This window comes from Lycorma delicatula, chromosome 3 (genome assembly GCF_047948215.1).
Source record: "Lycorma delicatula isolate Av1 chromosome 3, ASM4794821v1, whole genome shotgun sequence".
In the NCBI taxonomy this organism is placed as follows: domain Eukaryota; kingdom Metazoa; phylum Arthropoda; class Insecta; order Hemiptera; family Fulgoridae; genus Lycorma; species Lycorma delicatula.
This window is the reverse complement of record NC_134457.1, coordinates 176468692-176488927: the sequence shown is the minus strand read 5'-3', so window position 1 is coordinate 176488927 and position 20236 is coordinate 176468692. Positions and strand designations below refer to the sequence as shown.

General features: G+C 28.4%; 1 protein-coding gene across 10 annotated transcripts in view; it reads right to left on the bottom strand.

Moving 5' to 3' along the window:
• Hnf4 (Hepatocyte nuclear factor 4) overlaps positions 1–20236 on the bottom strand; it is a 126158-nt gene that overhangs the window by 4174 nt on the left and 101748 nt on the right. For 4 of the 10 annotated variants that reach the window (XM_075361083.1, XM_075361079.1, XM_075361076.1 and 1 more), the window contains 7 exons: positions 12655–12859; positions 11981–12075; positions 9691–9824; positions 3287–3427; positions 1452–1572; positions 1103–1240; positions 352–588 (listed from right to left, as the gene is read on the bottom strand). In XM_075361083.1, the coding sequence (XP_075217198.1) occupies positions 352–588; positions 1103–1240; positions 1452–1572; positions 3287–3427; positions 9691–9824; positions 11981–12075; positions 12655–12859 (1071 nt within the window). Of the gene's footprint in view, positions 1–346; positions 589–1102; positions 1241–1451; positions 1573–3286; positions 3428–9690; positions 9825–11980; positions 12076–12654; positions 12860–20236 lie in introns of those variants that run through there. The other 6 variants (XM_075361081.1, XM_075361085.1, XM_075361078.1 and 3 more) reach the window with 3 other exon arrangements.

The following is a 20236-nucleotide window of genomic DNA, read 5'->3' as shown; positions in this document are numbered from 1 at the left end:
AAAAAGTCTTAAATGAGTTAATGATTACAAAAAAGGAATAGGTTAAATTATTCGTATAAGTAATAATATTTATACGATTTACATATATGCAGGCAGCAAAATAATATAAATTTAAATTACAGTAATGGTACTAACTAAATCCTAAATCTGTTAATGTATGGTGCAGTTTTGAAAATACATATGTTGTATTTTCGACTCGATGCAGAAATTTTAGCAGAGATGTTTTACTTATTAATCCAATTAAAACTGAATAGTGCCACACTAACTAGAATATTTCATTTTAATTATTTCCTATTAAATAGTTAAAAATATTTATTAGTATTTAATACTCAAATAATTGTGATAACTAACCTCCAAGTAGCATTTCCTGCAGAAGGCTATCAATACGTGCAACACCAAATAGCTTAGCAAACTGTATTTGTTCAATCATTTGCCAGGTTATTGATTGTAGGGCTGGCAGAGTTAAAAGTAGTTCACCAAATCGTCCTCTGGAGTCATACTGACGATCACTGATGTAATCTTCAAGATTAATTTGTATTTGATACCTTAATGACTTAATTCGGTTTGAGTCACTCAGTCCTTTTGCATCTGTAAAAAAAAATTTATTTTCAGTTTTAAAGGTATTGATATACTAATTTGTATACTTATAAAAAACACTGTCACCATTATTTATTTATTAATAAGAATAACTATATCTCTTGCAAACTAGGACTCTCTTGCAAATTACGTAAAGTCTTTTTATCATTGATGTTTTGGTAGTATCTCGAGAAACAGTTTTTTAATATTAAGATTTATTTAAGAACAATATAAGTTTATTGCAAATCTAATTCATAGTATGTTATGTCTTAATATATTTAATAAGATTTTATGATTTTCCTTTCATCTCATTTACATTAATAGTGAACACTGCAAGACTATAGTAAAAATCTCTGAAATTTTCCACCAAAATAACAGTTGCTGATCACTTCCACTATAAAAGCTTTGACTACACGATTAAAACTGCTCCCACTCTGAACTTACCATGCAAGGCACAGGAAGTTTCAGTATTGTACACTTCAGGAATAACATGTAAAATATTCTAATCAATTACAGTTATACTTACTCGGGTCAAAAAAAACAATAGCTTTAAGACAAGCAAATTCAGTATCATCAATTTGTACTTCAGTTAGGGGTCGTACAAGTTCTTCCATAACACGTGTTCCAACACGGCTTATGTCGAGGTCTGGAGCTATACCAGCTTCTATAAAAAAAAAAGAAAAGTTAATTATTGAATTTATTACAATATGATGTAGGTTTAAATATTCATCTAAATTAGTTATATAATAAGTAAGTAAACGATCTGAAGTTAAGTAAACTGAGGATAAAAAAACCTAAAATGAGATATCTTTGCCATAAATTCAACAGGATTTTAATGAATACTAGAACTTGAATAAGCGAAGTATTTTCATTACCTGCGCAATACTTAGTTATGACACAGTTATTCCCAAGCAATAAAACATCTTTCAGATGTAAAGATCTTCGTGCTAATCCAAGAAGTAAATGTTCACCAGCATGAGCTCGAAGCAGAGCAACCTGTGAACAAAAGAAGTTGTTGTAAAAAAATAATATAATACTGATTTTATAATATAATAAACTAAGTGATGATCAAATAAAATTATCTAAAAAACTGAGATTAAAAGTATAGTTGTGAAAGCTTAACCCTTTCCTACGTTTTTATTCTTTACTCATCTTTTTCCACAACATAATTACTGGTAAGAAAATATTAATATAAAATGTTTTTTATATCAGTCAAGATTAATATACTAATTTTTGTTTAAGATTAGTATTGGAATTACAATCCATAACAAATTAGACTATTCAATTTGAAAAGTATTTGTGGTGATATGTATTTAGTAAATAAAAACATTAGCAAGGCATCAGTAATCAAAGATTGATTCTGCCCTATTAAAGGAAAAGTATGAGATAGTTCTCATATATATATATATATATATATATATATCAAAATAATACATTGATGTACTACTTCCAAAATGTTTACAATTGATTTTCTATTACACATTAATATTTTTGTCATTGTATTTTTGTTAGTTCAATTCTCATTAGTATAAAAACATACGTAGTTTATGAAAATGTAAATTTTAATATATTTGCTGATATGCAGATAAATGTGGTGCCAGAAGATAAAGCTGGTGGTTTATACAAACATTTAAATAATAAAATTTCTTAAATTAAATGGGTAAATTAGTTGGTTATTTATGTGTCCTAAACATTTTTGGTTAAGAATATGTTCACGGGATACATTAGGATTGTTAATAATTACATTCACTTGAAAATTCAAATTTTGTTATATTTCAAATAAAAACAATCAAATTTTTTATGTATTCAAGAAATATAAGTTGACATCATGTTTTGAAGCAAAATATGGATATTTAGATAAATAAAATGCTATCCAGTTATTTAGATCAATTGTAAATCAAGAAAGCTCTCTGAAGCAATTTGCAAAAAACTACTTAAAATCTAAAACTAGATGCTTTTAATTATTCAACAATCATCAATTGTAGTTAGGAAAAATTATAAAAAAGTAGATAAATAAAAAAAGAAGTAGTAATAAATATTAACTAACAAATAAGCAATATTTATTAAAATTAAAAAACTAGAATTTCTTACAGGTGTAAATGCACAAAAAATACAAACTATATTCATACTAGGCAATCGTACTCGAAACTTTAATGTTAGCTTAAAGTCTAAATTAGTGTGACCTACTAATGATATTTCCTAATTCATTCCCCTTATGCATGGTTGGATAATAAAAATTTATCATAAGAAAGATAGAATTAAGCAAACTATTATTAAACAGACAGAATCCCTCCAATGAACAAATTTTAAGGTAGGGTATAACCTTTCAATGTTCTTCAGATAGAAAACTCACGAATTTCTTTTTAATAAATTTAAAATTCTAAAAGGCTTGATTTCTTGATTTGGAATAATGATTATCCACTTTTGTCTGAGGTGATAAAAGAAAATGTAGACTGTATAGTGTACATGAATTAGGTATGCATGCATTTACTGTTAATATTGTTCATAAATTTATACATAATATTATATACATCATAAATATATATATATATATATATATATATATATATATATGTGTGTTTTTTTTATTTCTATTCATTTATGAATCAATAGCTTAATTTTTATAATCAGATTGAATTGTACAGTTCTAAATGTATTTATTCTACAGTTTATCAATTAAAATTCCATTTTATTAGTAAGTCTCTGTTACCTGATCGTCAAGAAGTAGCTCTGTAAATGCAGGAATGTATTTTGCCCATTCTACGAGGTAGAGAAGTTGCTGTTTCATTGATTCACAAACATCATTGATGTTAGCAATTTGCTTGTTTGACAAATCATAATCATTGACCATCTGGGCAAAAAAGAAATTAAAAAAGTAATCTGGCCACACATTTATTTTTATTGTTAGTTTTATTAAGGTGTAGAATCAACAAAAAAAATCATAAAACATTTTGTTATTTTATTTTATTTTCACCAAATATTAATAAAGTATTTTTACTTTTTGTAATTTCAAGTGAGGACAATTATATTAAAGTTACTTGCACAGTAAACAAATAAGAGGTTAAAGTTGGTAGAAGAAAGCAGAAAGTAATTGTGGAATCTTTTAATCCATCTGTGGTAGGTATATTCTGTTGGTTTTGTTTGGACTGAATTAATGAAATGCAGTTTAAGCAGGATTTAGGTGCCTCACCCTAATTAAGGTGTATGATCTTAATTTTATTATCCTGCATACCATAAAACATTGAAGCATGTGAAAATAATGATGCTTGCTTCTCATAATAATAACATTTTTAGTCCAATCTATTCTAGAAATCTTTGACTTACATTTTATTCTGTTGATATTACACATGATACGTTTCTTGGCACCAGTTGGCTGAGATGCCAATTAAGAGATTTATTATCACAGTGCTGTATCTGTTAACCCACCGGGTTGGTCTAGTGGCTAACTTGTCATCGCAAATCGGTTGTTTAACAGCTGATTTTCGAAGTTGAGAGTTCTAATATTCAAATCTTAATAAGCGCAATTATTTTTATATGGATTTGAATACTAGATCATAGAACCATTGTTGTTTGGTGGTCGGGTTTCAATTAACCACACATCTCAGGAGTGGGCAATCTGAGACTGTATAAGACTACACTTCATTTATATTCATACATATCATGCCCTGAAGTAATACCTTATGGTGGTTCCAGAGGCTAAACATTAAAAGAAAAGAAGTACTGTATCTGTTATGCTGCCATTTTTTAAATTTTTTCTGGCATGATCATCTCACCATTTAAGCTTGAAGCTTGTGTGTGAGAGATGTTAATTGAAATTTTTTAGCATGAAGAATGCCATGCCTGACTGGGATTCAAACCCAGGACCTTCAGATGAAAGGGCAAGATGGTACCAGTCTGCTACAGAGATCGGCAACAATGAACATAACAGAATTATAACATTTTAATAATTTCAATTGTTTATTAAGTTGATAAAATAATGTAGCAGCAGTAACAGTAATGTTATCTTAACAAATTCATTATAAATTAAATGAATTTCTTAATTTTCTATTAAGAAATCACTGGCTGTTTTGCTTAGTAATGTTTAATTTAAAAAAATATATTTTTATTGATAAATTTCTTAACAATTTAAAAATGGTTATAGTTAATACTATGTTTAACAAATTATTTTATATCTATTCTTTTTTTTTAATTAAAAAATAATCAATTTTTTAACAATTGATTTTTAAGTACAATGTTTTAAATGAGGTATGAACTTATGAAGATTTTAAGAAGCACTGTCAGTATAATCAGTCAGTTATATTGTTAGAATAAAATATAATGCATTATTTAATTTATTTATAAGAGGTATTAAATGTTAAGTCAAGTAAGCAAGATTCTATTCTTACCACGCACTTATACTATCTTATCAAAGAATACTTATTGCTTGTATAATTTTAAAATATTTAATACCAACTAAGAAATAAGAAAATAGTTTAAAAACTATCTTCTTTTTCTTCTTCTGTCTTCTTTTTAACTAAAACTATCTTCTATCTTTAGTAACTAATCAAATGAACTTTTAACCACCTCTAAAAATGGTTAATAAAAAGTTGTTTTATGCCTCTATGAACATTTGTGTTAGCTATTTATGTTTAATCATACCACGGGAGTGGATGAGATGATAACCTTCATTGACCACAGTGATAAATTATAGTTTTTAAAACTCTTTTTTAATATTAAAGAAATTGTACCTTAGAAGATCTTTTCAGAGCTAATTATGTGAATGGTATAATGTTAGTAGTGCTGCTGGTATTGTAAGCTGAAGAGGAGTGACATAATTAGATCCATTCCTCTGGAAATAGTTAAGTTTAATAAGCTTCTGTAAACATTAACAATATTTAATATTTTTAAATTAAGCTTTTGGCAACTAGTGAACTTAGCTTTAGAATAGATTTTGTCTATTTAGAGTAAATTCAAACGGATTCATTCATGTCTTATGGATCGTTTAGTAATATGTTTGTTCACCTACAACTCAGAAATCAACCAATTTGAAAAAAATATTTTGCCAATTAATTATTTTGTCTTCACATTCATCATATCTAGAGTATTTAAATATATTTAGGAAAAAATTACAGCATTAACAATCTCATTAATTAAGCATGGGGTTTGGTTTAAGAAAATCAATCAGAAACTTATTTTAGAAACCTAGACGAAAATTTACTAAATTTTAAAACAGACTAATATAATCTAATATTTTCTATTTACTTCTGATATCAGTAAAATAAAGTACAGTAAAATCGCGCTAATCTGGACCAGGGTGATCCGGATTGCCAGATAATACGAACCGATGCTCCCAATTCGATCTTTACTAGTACAGAAGTTTCTGAAAACACACATTTAAGGAAAAAGACTAGACTTTTTAAGCCGCAAATAAGATGACTAATTACTTTTGTTCACGATTAGGCCTTAGTAACATTACTGTAGTACAGTATGCTACTCTGTATTGACATGTGCGTCATTAGCTAAAATAAACAAAGTTTTTCAATCATGGCACCGTTTGTAAAATAACTATTTTACATAATTTTAAGAACAGCTTACCAAAATTCCATTTGACTTCCTCAAGAGCTTTCGGCTATTCTGCCATCTTCAGGAGGAATTTATAATTACAATATTTAAAAATGTAAAATTCACGTAATAAAATGAAATACATAACAATTGATCGTCATTTAACGTATGTCTTTAATATTATAAAATGACAGTCAGTTGTTATATTTTTAATTATAAATTCCTCCTGAAGATGGCAGAGTAGTGGAAACCGCTTGAGGAAGTCAAATGGAATTTTAGTAAGCTGTTCTTAAAATGATGGATAAAAATAAACATTTCACATATATATTTACTCGTGCACTGATTTTCAACAATTTTAGATCTCAGTCGAATTTTATCATTCGTAGTCGTTTCATTACATAAGAGATCTGTTCAAAAAATATGTAGACTAACGTAATAAAACAAAATTTACTTTATTTAGTAGTTACTTGTCTGAGTCCCCTTCAAAGTGCTCTCCTCCCCGACGCACACACATCCCAACGGTGTTTCCACTTTTAGAAACAGTCCTGGAACGTTTCTTTTGTGATGTTCTTCAGTTTCTTCATCGCATTTGCCTTAATCTCGGGAATTGTCTCAAATCTTCTTCTTTTCAAAGGTCTTTGAGTTTAGGGAACAAGAAGAAGTCACAAGGAGTGAGGTCAGGTGAGTAGGGTGGGTGGAGAAGAATAGTGATCGAGTGTTTGGCCAAAAACACGAGTTCTGAGGGCTGAATGGCCTGAAGCGTTGTCGTGATGATAAACCCAGTCGCCACTCTTCCACATTTCTGGCCTTTTCCGCCGGATAGCGTCCTGCAGACGTTTAAGAACTTCAATGGAGTAAGTCTGGTTCACTGTGGAGCCTTGGAAAGATACTCGTGGACTACACCCTGAGCCTCAAAAAAAACTGTCATCACCTTCACATCGGAAGGAACTTGGCGAGCTTGTTTTCGTCTGGGAGATGTTTCACCCACCCACTGGGACGTTTGAACCTTTGTTTCGATGTCATAACCGTGCACCCAAGATTCATCACCTGTTATGATCCTCGACAAGAACTTTTCATTTTCTTCTAACGTTCAAGCAATTCTTGACAAGCCTGGACGCGATGGCGCTTTTTGGTCGTCTATCATCAGACGTGGAACAAATTTCGCAGCAACGCGGTGCATCTTCAATTTTTCTGTAAAAATCTGATAACATGATCCAATTGATATCCCGCACTGTTCAGCTCTTCAGCAAGCTCTCTGATGGTCAAACGTCGAGTTGCCCGAACCAGGGTGTTGATTTTGTCTACGTGTGAGTCGTCAGTTGACGTGGAAGGATGTCCAGGACACTTATCGTCTTCAATCGACTGACGACCATCTTTAAAATGTCCATGCCACTTACAACATGTCGCACACTTCACAGCAACGTCGCCGTAAGCCGTTTTGAGGATATCAAAAGATTCACTCGCAGATTTTCTGAGTTTAACACAAAATTTCACAGCAACTCTTCGCTCGTTCAAGTCACTTATTCTAAAATCCGCCAAACGAAAAAACATTTCACCAACAACTGCGTACGTAAGCAACCATTAATGATATTTGCAATCAAAAACCTGCATTGTAATCAGCTGATCTGTACGAAATTGGCGACGCGAAGCGGATTTGACTGGTACCAAGTGGACCTGAGCAATTCAGACAGTCTATGTATTTCTTGAACAGACCTCGTATACATAATGAAACAAAATATAAACATGAGCATTTGGACGAATCTCTGTGTATGTAGTTTTGTCAGGAACATGAACAATTTCCAAGCCGTTACTATAATCAAAAACTTTAATTATCAATAAAAAATTTGGAGGCCAAGTGTCATTTACCGCTAGTGATGGTTGGTTAACAAGGTGGAAAGAATGACATGGTATACACCTATGGTGTATACCATAGTGTATGGTGTATGGATACCATATGTATGGATATAAAATCTGTGGTGAAAGTATTTCTAATGACAGTGTGGCTAGTGAAAAGTCTAAAAAAATTTTTTAAGTTAATTACTGAAGAAAATTTAATTGCTGATCAACTATTTAATGTGGACAAGACTGGTATTTGTTTTTAGAATATTACCGAAAAAAATAATGGGCTCAAAACTTGAATCTTCACCAAAAGGCCACAAAACTAGCAAAGAAAGACTTACACTTCTGCTATGCAATAATGCATCGGGAGGAGTAAAAGTGCCATTGTTAGTTACAGGGAAGTCTGCAAGACCGAATTCCCCAAAAAATATTAACTTGAGTGCTCTTCCAGCTAACACGTCACAAAAATCAGCTTGTCAGGTATTTAAAAAAATTGGTTTCATTACACATTTGTTCCCTCAGTCAATATTTGAGAGAAAAAGGATTGCAAGAAAGGGTGTTTTGTTCATTGACAATGCTGCATGTCATCCACCAGAACAGCTGAGAGATCTGGTAATGTCCACGTCAAATTTCTTCCACCAAATGTAAGTGCTCTCATACAACCCCTCAACCAAGGAATTGTAAAAGCTTTGAAGAGGCAATACAGAAAGAAATTGATAACTTCAGTGTTTGAACAACAAGAAGTTGCTAAAGAATAAAAAAATCTTACAGAAATTTTTAAAATAATGTAAAAACAGCAATATATTTTTGTGCCACAAAAATATATTGCTGTTTTCGATGAAATTACCAATCAGCCTCTAATCAAAAACTGGAAAAATATTTTTTCAGATGTCCCAATGGAAGAACCACTCATTACGTCTAATTTAACTGATAGACAGCGAGATTGACAAAAACTTTGTTCAGTTATTTCAGAAATTGGAAGGCTGATAAACAGTAAATGATGTCAGCACAACAGACATCGTTGTGTGGGTAACATGCGTTAATAATATTGGGAATGAGTTGTTGAACGAAGATGAGATTATAAAGGCTTGTTGGGTGTTCTCCTTGCAAATTTGCCAAAATGACAGCTCAGACGTGAAATTGTACATTCACTAATTCTTTTTTCTATTTGCTGTTACGTATACTAAACTGAGAAGGGTTTGATCAATTATTAGAATATTGCAAACATTAACAAAACTCCCGTCGATGCGTCTAATATCCTCCGGGTAATCTGAACTAGGTGCAGTACCATCAAGTCCAGATTAGTGTGATTTTACTGTATTCTAATTTGCCTAAATCCCTTAACATAACAGAAGAAGACACATTATTTAAAAGTAGTTATGTACAAACTCAGAAAGAATACTTTTCTATGAAGAATATGTATACATTATAATCAACAGAATTATTTTTTAGTATTTTTCATTAGAAAAATAATGGCTTTTTTATTCTTTGAAAGGAGTAAACCATTCTTTAAGTTTGTTTTTATTAGTCATATTTTTAAGTAAGTATACTTATTAAGCTATCCTTGCTATATATTTTAAGAATTCTGAATATTTTACTTCTTGTAATAAAAAAAATGTATATAAATAAAAGAGGATAAATTTTAATTACTTTGAATATAGCAAATTTTAGTTTACATAAATTTACAGTTTGGAAAATAACACAAAATAAAAGATGTTAAATTATAATACTTACTTCCATAGCAGCTCCAACTTGTCGTGATAGCATTTCTGCATTTAACAGTGAAGAAACTGACAATCCATTACTCGATGACTGTTCCTCGTAACTTGGACGTCTACAACTTATACGATCACGTTCATTCTGAACAGCTAAAAGCCATAAAAACAAAAGTTTTATTAAAAATATCACAAGAATATACATAAATCCTTTGATTGAACATTATTTTTCAAGCATGGTTGAGTAGTGGAAAATGTTTTTGCTAGAAATTATAATAAAGAATATCTCAGAAAATTAGCTTTAATGTGGATCATTGATTTGTCCCACTGAGCTGATTTTACAACTGTTATGGGACTGATTGTTTACTCAGAAAAACTGACAAATTTTACTTGAAAAAAGATGTTACTTAATGACTATACTACATCTATGTATCATTGTGTGCCTACTAGAAAACACGGTAATTTTGTGGACATAGATTCTTATTATTAATATATCTTTATTAACTTTATGTATGAATGATTTCAATTTTCTTTGTTAGGACTTATTTCTGAGAATTCCATTATACATCTCATTACAGTATATGATTCATCATCTCTTCTCTGTATATTTATTTTCTATAAAAGTTAAAACACACATAGTTTTTACTTCCTTGTAGAAGTAAAGGAAGTATTGTGATTGAAAAACATTTTAGTTTTTAGATTTCATCGAAAATATCCAATTTGTCTATTCCTGAATCCATTTTGACTAGTTTCAGTGTGACATCTGTACATATGTGTGTATCTCACATAACTCAAAAATGTTTAGCCATAGAATGTTGAAATTTTGGATTTAGAACTGTTCTAACATCTAGTTGTGCACCTCCCATTTTCATTGCAATCAACTGAACCAAAAGTGTTCAAAAATAGCCCAAAATCCAAATTTTGGACTTTTCCTTAACTGCAGTAATAAGCCCTCATTGAGAGTGTATCAACAATATATCGTAAGTGGTACTTATATTGATTGGTTCCAGAGTTATAGCCAAAAAAACTTTAATTGATGAAATATTTGGATCCTAGAAGGGGAAAGCACATCGGTTCAAATCAGACCATCTCCTGTTTTTTAACCTTTTTTTTAATTTAAATTGATTGATTTATTAATAATAATTATTAACCTCTGATTCTAAAAAAGTTTTACGATAAATAATAATTCAATAATAATAAAAAAAGTCATAAGTTATTAATGAAATAAAATTTTATGTACTTTTATTTTAAAAATATATGTATATGTAATTTAATAAGTGTAAAAGAAAGTCATGTGGTGCCCACATCAGATTTTTTATTAGCAGTAAAAACAAAGTACTTGAAAGAGTTATTATGCTGCAATAAAAAATTATCTGTGTAACTAAAACTACTCAAAAAATCTTACTTGTGATGGAAATAAAACTACACATTTCCAGCAGTAATTAAAAACAATCATACATCCAAGGTAAAATAAATGTCCACTTCAAATTTGTTTTCATTTCTGAGAAGTAGAATGTGTATTAGTTTATACATTAACTACTTTACAAAATTAAAATGGTGTAATTGAGATGTCTTACCACTCTTATATAGTACCATTAATGTTACCCTAGTGATAGAATTACTTGTAAAATTTCAATTCTTATTCAAAATTAACTTTGTACTATTAACAAGAATTGGACTATTAACAAATAAATAGTAATTTTTTTCAGACAAAAACCAGTTTAATACATAGGACAAAGTATTATTTATGTTAGAAAATCTTCAAATGATAAATTGTTTCCTTCTTATATGTACCCAACCCCTAAATTTTCAGCCAAAAAAAATGTTTTGAGGTAGTTTTACACATGAACTGCCTGGACTGTACCAGTTGAAGAAAGAATGAAAAGTGTTTATGATTTACAGATTTTAGAGCATCTGAATGTAAATGATTAAAATCTTCATTTTTTAGCAAGACCTTGCTCCTTCTCGTGTAGCTCAAAAGTGTCAGTGATAAAAAAATAAACTACAAATTCTTGATAAGATGGATAACTTTCCAATTATAATTACTATTACAGAATTTCTGGGCTGTAATAAAAAGCATGGAATACTTATAGAAATTATTTAACAGAATTTGTGATTAAAGTGTGTTCTTATATAAATTAAGAAAAAGTGTCAGTCATTTTTTCAATCCATTCCAAAATGTGAATAAATTCATAAAAATATAAAGAAAGGTGTATTCTGTACTAAAATTGTATTATTTTTTGAAGTTACTTAATTAAGATAAATAAAATCAAATTCATAAAATAAAATTTTGTGAAATGGATTTTTACCTTCTTTTTTCATTCCAGCCTTAAAACATTTACGCAGTCTGCAGTAACGACATTGATTTCTTTTATCTTTATCCACTGTGCAATTGCGACTGAATCTGAAAAAAATTGTGATTATTTTTCATCAATATTCTTGAATTGCATACAAATTTTCTTATTATTTAACTTATCTATGCGTCCATCTGCACGCATATGAGTGTATATGTATTAACATTTTGTGAACATGCTATAGAGTGAGCAGTATGTAATTATTAGAACATAATTTACAACAGTTCTATTCTTATTTAATCTGAATTCATCTTAAAATCTAAGAAATATACAAGTGATTTAATTAGTGTGATAATCATTAAAGATAATGAGACAATATCATTGTATATATGTGATTTGATAAAATCATCAAGTGATCTGCAAAATTATCATTACTGTAACCTGCTAGAGTAAATTTAGAAACTGATGTTTGGTTTTATTCAATCAGTTGGTCAATGATGATCAGTAAGTGATCAACATGATCTAGTTTTTGAATTATTTAAATTTTATTCTCAGAAAAAACATTTTTGTACTTACATTATGCTTTCTTTAAAATTATTATTTATAACTGAATTAAAAATATTGTGTGTCAAACATAAATAATATTGAATTTCTATATTATTATTCTTAAATAAGGATAAAGTACATACCTGCAACTGTAAATATGATTTTTTCGAACAGATCGCCTGAAAAACCCTTTGCAACCATCACAAGATGCAGCACCATAATGTTTACCAGTAGCACGATCTCCACAAATTGCACAGTATTGGGCAATTGTAAGAACATTGACTGTAGATCCTTGAAGTGATGTCTGCAGAGCAGATTGGCCTGCTGACATCTGAAGGTTAGTTTCTGCTAAAGAAAAGAAGAATATTAATTAATACAAAGTTATCTAAGTGATTTTTATGAATAGATTGAGAAATAATAGCAAAAGGTACATGGAAGTATTGTCATTAATTTTTTTTTTTTTGTTTAGCAATGATTCTTAGTTGTTGATGTAACCCTCAATGGAAGAGAATATTCATCTGTATAAATTTATGCAAGAATTTACTTATATGTTAACTGTTTTTTCTAGTGTCAACATGGCTAGGTACTACAACCCCTTTTTATTTAATCTGAATAGAATTTTTAATACAAAGAAACTTCTCTGCACTATATACCCAGATCATATGATAAAAAATTACATGTAGTAGATTAATCCTATCACCGGGTTTTCCTTGTGAGTGATACCCTGCAAGTAGCCAAAGTGGATCAAGCCTGCAAGAGGTGTAGTTTGAATATAAAAGTGGTAAATAATGAAGGCTTGCAAAATAATACATTAACTTTTAATAATGGCAAAATACATGAGATAACATGTAAATTGCTTGGAATACAAAAATCAAGAACTAATGATAGACTAGAATTGATCTGTCAAGAATTCCATTAGTCACATAATGATATAAATTTATAAAAGCACCATTCTTCATGATTTTAAGCTTTAAACATTTCATTATGCTGATCAGATTTAAATTTTATAATACAAGCATCACAATAGTGATAAATAAGGAATTATATAAATCAGATCTGGAATAAACATGTTTTTATGCAAAACTAAATTTTAATAAACAAACTGGAGCCTATTTACTTTTTATATTAATCATTTTTTTAAATCATAAGTAGTTCTTGTACAGGGTATAAAGAGGAGTTAATAAACTTTAGCAAAGTCCAAAACTGCCCTAAAATATGGTCTTATTTATGTTAAAGTATTTATAGTTTTAAATTTATGTAACAGATTAACTTTAAATTAATGCGTTTTAGATTATGTATTTATACACACTTCATTTCACAACAATCCCAAAAGTGAATAAGTTGTTTGATAACCTATTTTCAGATTATATATTCATTCAACAATCAAACATTTGTATTCAATCAAACATTGAAGTAATGTTTTTAAGAGTATTTTAAAGTATTACTGTAAATTATTTTTATCAAAAAATGAATTGATAAAAAAAAACTCTGTGCATTTTATCCTTACATTCTGATGTTTTGTAATTTTACATCTAACCATAGATGTGAATGGTCTTGTCAGTAAAGTATCTGGATTGATATAGGCGATATTGAATTAAAACTGGCCATCTACAATGGGAGAAAAAAAAATAGTAACTACTACTGGGCTAATACCTAATATTTAATATCTCTCATGCTCTCTCTACTTGTTAAATGTTGTAAGCCTGATGTGAAATAATTGTTGTCTTCAGAATGGCTGTGCTAGTTCAGGATGGACTTGTTACCTGATGTCAAATCACCTACAAGAAAGTTATTGAAATCTAAATTATGTATAGGGTAAGCAACTTGAAATTATTTATTATAAATTAAAAATCATTTGCCTTATAAAAAGTTAAAGATTGGCATATTTTTACATGCATAGTAAAACAATAAAAGTAAATGAAGAAACGAAAATATACAGTAGTTAATTTAGAGGTTCCAAGTTATATAGTTAGTTCTCAGTATATAAAAACTGAGCTTAGTTGAACTCTTTTGTTAGTACCAGAAAGATAAATGAGTAGAATAATATGATGTTTATATAAACATTATATCTTTTGTATAATAAAATCTACACACATATATATTTTGTGTATGTTTTTGTATTATTTAATTGTATCTTGGAAAGAAATACTGGTATGTAGTTAATTGTTCAAATAATATCAGTAAATAATGGTATTGTAACAATTTACTGAATTTTATAAATTATATAGACTTAAAAGTAGTTACTTTCCAGGATCAAAGGTCGACTGATAATATGGAATGTAGAGTGTACATACAATAAGCAAACTGGTTAATGATGATCATATAACAACATGTGACAATATAAAACAACTGTTAATGATGCGAACAATTTAAAAAAAATAAATATCTTATGATCTGATTTATTTTTGTATCTTATCACAAAACTCATCAATTTGTCATATATTAGTATGAATTCATCCTCTGAAGTAATACCTTATGGTGATTCCATAGTCTAAACAGAAAAAGAGTATATGTGGGCAACAATATTGCCCCTGAAGTTTACCTCTACTAACTAAAAAACTTAGAGAAAGTTACTGGAAATACAAAAACTTACTTACTGGAAATACACAAATGACATAACAATAACTAAACTCACAAATGCTCACAAATTTTAGGAAATTACATATTTATTAAAAAGCAAATGATAAAGAAGAATTAAAAAGGTGGATAACCAAGTTATAGAATTATATTTACTTTCAATGTAAATATATAAAATATAACGAAAAAGAGGGAAATGTGAAATTAAATATTATGACAATGGAACACAATATACTAGATGTTGTAAAACTTTATTTTCGGCTTTAAATTTATGAAGGGTGGACAAATAAAGGCAAAGATTAACTGCCACAACCAATAGAGTTTTCATAAAATGAAGTTTGCTAATATCAAATAAATATGTAAAAATTAGAGTAAAATTCTTGGAAATATCTGTGTGAATTAAAGTGCTGTATGGTAGTGAAATAAATATAACAATAGAGTGATCTTTGAAATGTGGTGTTTTAGAGAGAGGTTTGTAAACTAGGTGAGTTGATAAAGTCTGAAGTGGTGTTAAGAATAAAGACATTTGTAACCAATTCTAAGAGATGAATTTCTTTGGTAGGTTTTATATTACGACAGCCAGATTTGGTTAATTTGGGGTTTGGAGGGACATGCAGAATGTAAAATATAAGGGAAATCAAAGATTCTTATAGATGAAGTCAAAGATTGGAATATGTCAATCAATATTAAAAATTTACCTGTAGTTAATTGTTATATTTTGATGATAAAATATAAACATAAAACTTAAAGGAATGAAAAATAGCATCAAACCAATCAACTGAGTGATAAATCCAAAAAAAAATGACTATCAGAAAAGTGAAGTTGTTGTTGGCACTGAATAGTGCTTTTTATCAATCGCAATAAAATCAACCGTATTATTTTGCCTTATTGAAACAGAACACAGATTTAATCATAAAGTACAAATTTTACACCAGTAATGATGGCGTTGTACAATATAAATTTACAGACAACCAAATATTAAGTTTGCCAAAAAAAATTATTTGATCCAACAGAACTTAAATCAGAAATATTACTGGACTATACTCCAAAAGATTGTCCGAACTCATTCAATATGAATGCCTCATATGATAGTAATAAAGAGATTACTAAATATAAAAGTTCATTAAAAATCTTTTGGAAGCATACATTCTCATAGTTTGAAAAAAAAAATTATTTATTTTCTCTAACTTGTGTGATGTAGTGTTGGTGTTTGATTTTCATTCAAATGACTTTGTTAGACTTTTCTACGAAATTTTAGCATATGCATTTTTCATATGCTAAAAAAATGCATTTTTGTCACCAATAGCTGTAATTGGGTCAAGTGCATGTCATTACTTAAAGAATAACTGTAAAATAAACTATTCTGCGCATTTCATATATGTGGACAAAATAAACCCTTTAACTCGTGAAAATTTCAAATTTTTGTCACACATTCTCAGAAACAAATATCAGAATGTCTGCTTTTTTATGCGCACTCTTTTCTGAATGTCAGATTTCAAAAAGTTATAGTTAAAATCTACACAGGTAAGAGACCTCATTAGTGTCTCACAAGGACATTATAAGGAAAAAATTTCATCTCTATTCTTTACCAAGTAATCTCTAAAAGTATTTAAGAAAAACAAAAAAAAAATAAAAATACAAGAATTATACTTTCTTTATCTAAGGTCTAGTACTACAAGTTATTTTGTTTTTCATATATTATAAATTCATGTTACATGATTTTTAATTTCAGGTATACGGCACCATAATGCAAAGGAAAAAGGAATCCAGTTTGAAAGCTGTTGTATCACAAAATTTTACATGTTTCTGAAATAGTATATACTATGATTGGCAACTAACTATTTTTTTACAACTCTTTTCCTCCACTTACAAGTACATTCTTTGTAGTTAGTGAAACTTTCTTTCTACCTTGTAGAAAAAAAAACTCTGCACTTATTAGTAAAAATTCCCAATAGTGAGTATACTGAGTATAGAGTTTTTGTGTACTCAATTTAATTTGAAGGTTTATGTTTGATTTTTCTGTTTTAAATACTATAAGCTGTTCTATAGGCACCAATTAGGAATATAAAACATATAATATAGCATGTGTGGATAATATATGTAAAAGAATGAGGTTCCTCATTTTAGATTCTCCATTAATAACTAATAATAATCAATTTAATTTTTTTTTTTAAATGTAGCTATCTATTTTATTAAATAACACATTTTAAATGTGTTAAATTTAACACATTTAAATTAATTTTCTATTCTAAATTGTTCTTTTATATTAATTATAAAAAGAGAAAACATTTTTCCATTGCTTAGGAAACTTTTTTAAATGATTCATATGAAGACTTATGTTCAGTATTCTATTAGAAAAAGCAATAATTGCCCAACACAGTAAGGATTCAGAGTATAAAGAAGCCATCAAGTGTATTTGTCATTTGATGTGATGTTAGAATTAGAATCTCAATAATTGTCAAAGTTAGTAGTTGACAAAACTGGAAAATTTAATGTTAACGTATAAGGTTTTTTATTTAATTCTTACTTTTATCATTACACCAAATCAATTATTTTCATTAGCATTAAAATTTAATATATATATATATATATATATATATATGTAAATGTAATACAGTAATATCTTATTTTACCACATTATATTACAATCCTCCTATAAATTATTTTTCTAATTTTAATTGTCAGACATTATCTACTTTATTCCTATAGTGAATTAGCATTCTTTAAAAAAAAAAATAGAAATTCTCACCCTTTTGGAAAGTTCCATATAATATACAAATTCAAATGTTATTATGGCCTAATTATATGTTGATGTTACAACGGTCATGTGCTTTTTTATTTGAGTATTTTTGCACCAGTTATCATAAGATAGTCTGTACAAATGCCAATAATGTAACAAATTTTCTTTGATAAAACTTTATGCGTAATAAATTCTTTATTTTATTTCTGTAATAACTAAGTCAATTTATAATAGAAATAATACAATTGCGTTATAATTCTCATAACTGTCAAGTTCTTTGTGTATAAGATTTGTTTTATTGTCTACTTTTTTTATATTAAAGGTTTAGGATTTGAATTCTGGTCAAGCTAAATAATTTTCATTTGACTTGCACTTTCTTCTAACTTTTGTTTTATTTGATACGTAAAGATAAGATATTGTATATTTATATATTTTGAAATAATAAAAAATATATTTACATATATATATATTTATTTACTGTTATTCTGATTATTTTTAATTAAAAAGTAGGAGTTAGTTATCTAATAGATTTGTCAAAAAGTACTTGGGCTTTCTGTGCAATTCCTGTGTTTGAAGCAGGGTCTCCGGATAACTGAATGGCAGATTGGCACCTTGCCAAGCTCTTTCAAGTAATCAAGTGGTCTCAATCAACAGAGTTAGTTTGGTGGCCTAATCAACTTTTATAATATTTATTCAGGAAAAAAGTCTTAGTTAAATAGTGAGAGAATGGTTGGTAGAGATTAACCAACAGAAAGATTACTGGCCCTTTGGAAGATCAGTGGATTTTATTGTCTTTATTAGGACAATCAAATAAGCGTGACAAATAATACAGCATTTTGAAGATTCTATAATTTACCTTATAGGCTAGGATCATAAATATATTAGTTTAATATTTAGGTGATCAGAGTAGTTTACTATCTTGTTCAGGAACCACCTTGTAAGTTGAATAAAATTCTTGACCTAGCTTTATTCAGGTAATTGTTATATTGCTTTTAGTATGCACTGATATGTGAATTCATATTACAGTATTATAGTGTTTAATACATATTTGAACAAAATTATTTTGAAAGGAATGGTTTATACCAAATTGTACTATCTTTCTAGCTTTTTTTTCATCTGGGATACCAATATTTGGTAATTTCTTATCAAACAGCTGCCAAGACATTTAAGAAAAATTCATAACCCAAGCAAACCCTGTTTGTCGGTAAAGTAATAAAAAATCTTATCAGTAATCTAATTTCTGACAGAACAAAAACGGTTTGCAAAGGAAAGAAGTTAAAATATTACATTCATTCAATCGTGTATATGTAGCTTAAACATTGCTTTAACTGCTTCAAAATAAAGGTAAAAAATCTTGTCAACATCAGAACTCATTGTTAATTTAAATATGATGAATGGTGAAAATTTTATGCTGATGTTACAGGTGATCAGCACATGTCTGCAAAACAGCTATCCTCATTTATAACAATGTTTTTTTTTTTTTATTACTGGCCAGTTTTTGTTTATACTAAAATGTATAAAATGCAATAATTTATTTCAAAATACTTTAAGAAATAGAAAAACTATTTTAAATTAATAGATTGTTTACAAGATGGTACTGCAATGTCAGGAACACCTCACGGAGTGTCTTCCTAAACTAAGTTCTGGTGGTTAGCTGAATCATGTCAGCATAAATTATTAATGTGGAGGAATTATTAAAAACACGAATTCCTTGTAGCCTTGTTCTTTATAATATCTTTACTGACAGGCAGTAAACAGTGTATGTTACTGACAGATGGTATTGTTAATTAATGCTTGGCCCTTTTGCTTTATAAAGGGAAAGTGTTAAACTAGATGTTATTAAAACGCATATTGGATTAGTATTCTATAGCATCAAAAATATATGTACCTTATGTTGGCATTTTGTAAACAGTTATATAAACAATATAAAATTATAAACTAATTTGTTTATTGGTTTAACATATTTCACATATTTTATTGGCAATCTTTAAAATAATTAAAATCATTTAATACTGGATAGCTGAAAATGTTTAAAAATCGAAACTACTGTCTTAAAATTCCAGAATGTTACTCTTTCGAGACATTCAAGAAGTTGCAAAAACCAACTTGTAATAAAATACACTTTACTACCCTTATTTAAGAACTTTATAATTAACAAAATAGCAGTAACTAATTAAATCATCATGTAATTTTATAAAATTCATTGTAAGGAAACCACTAGAGAAAATAGTTAGTGATAACTGACACTAACCACTATAAGCAAATCTTATACAACTTTGAATTAATATTAAAAAATAAGTGAAGTCGGATATCATTGTGTACTGACAGCTCTTTGTAAGAGTAAACTTTATTAGGATAATTCATAAAATTTCAATCTATTAAACTTCTTAACTTATCTAAATTAATTA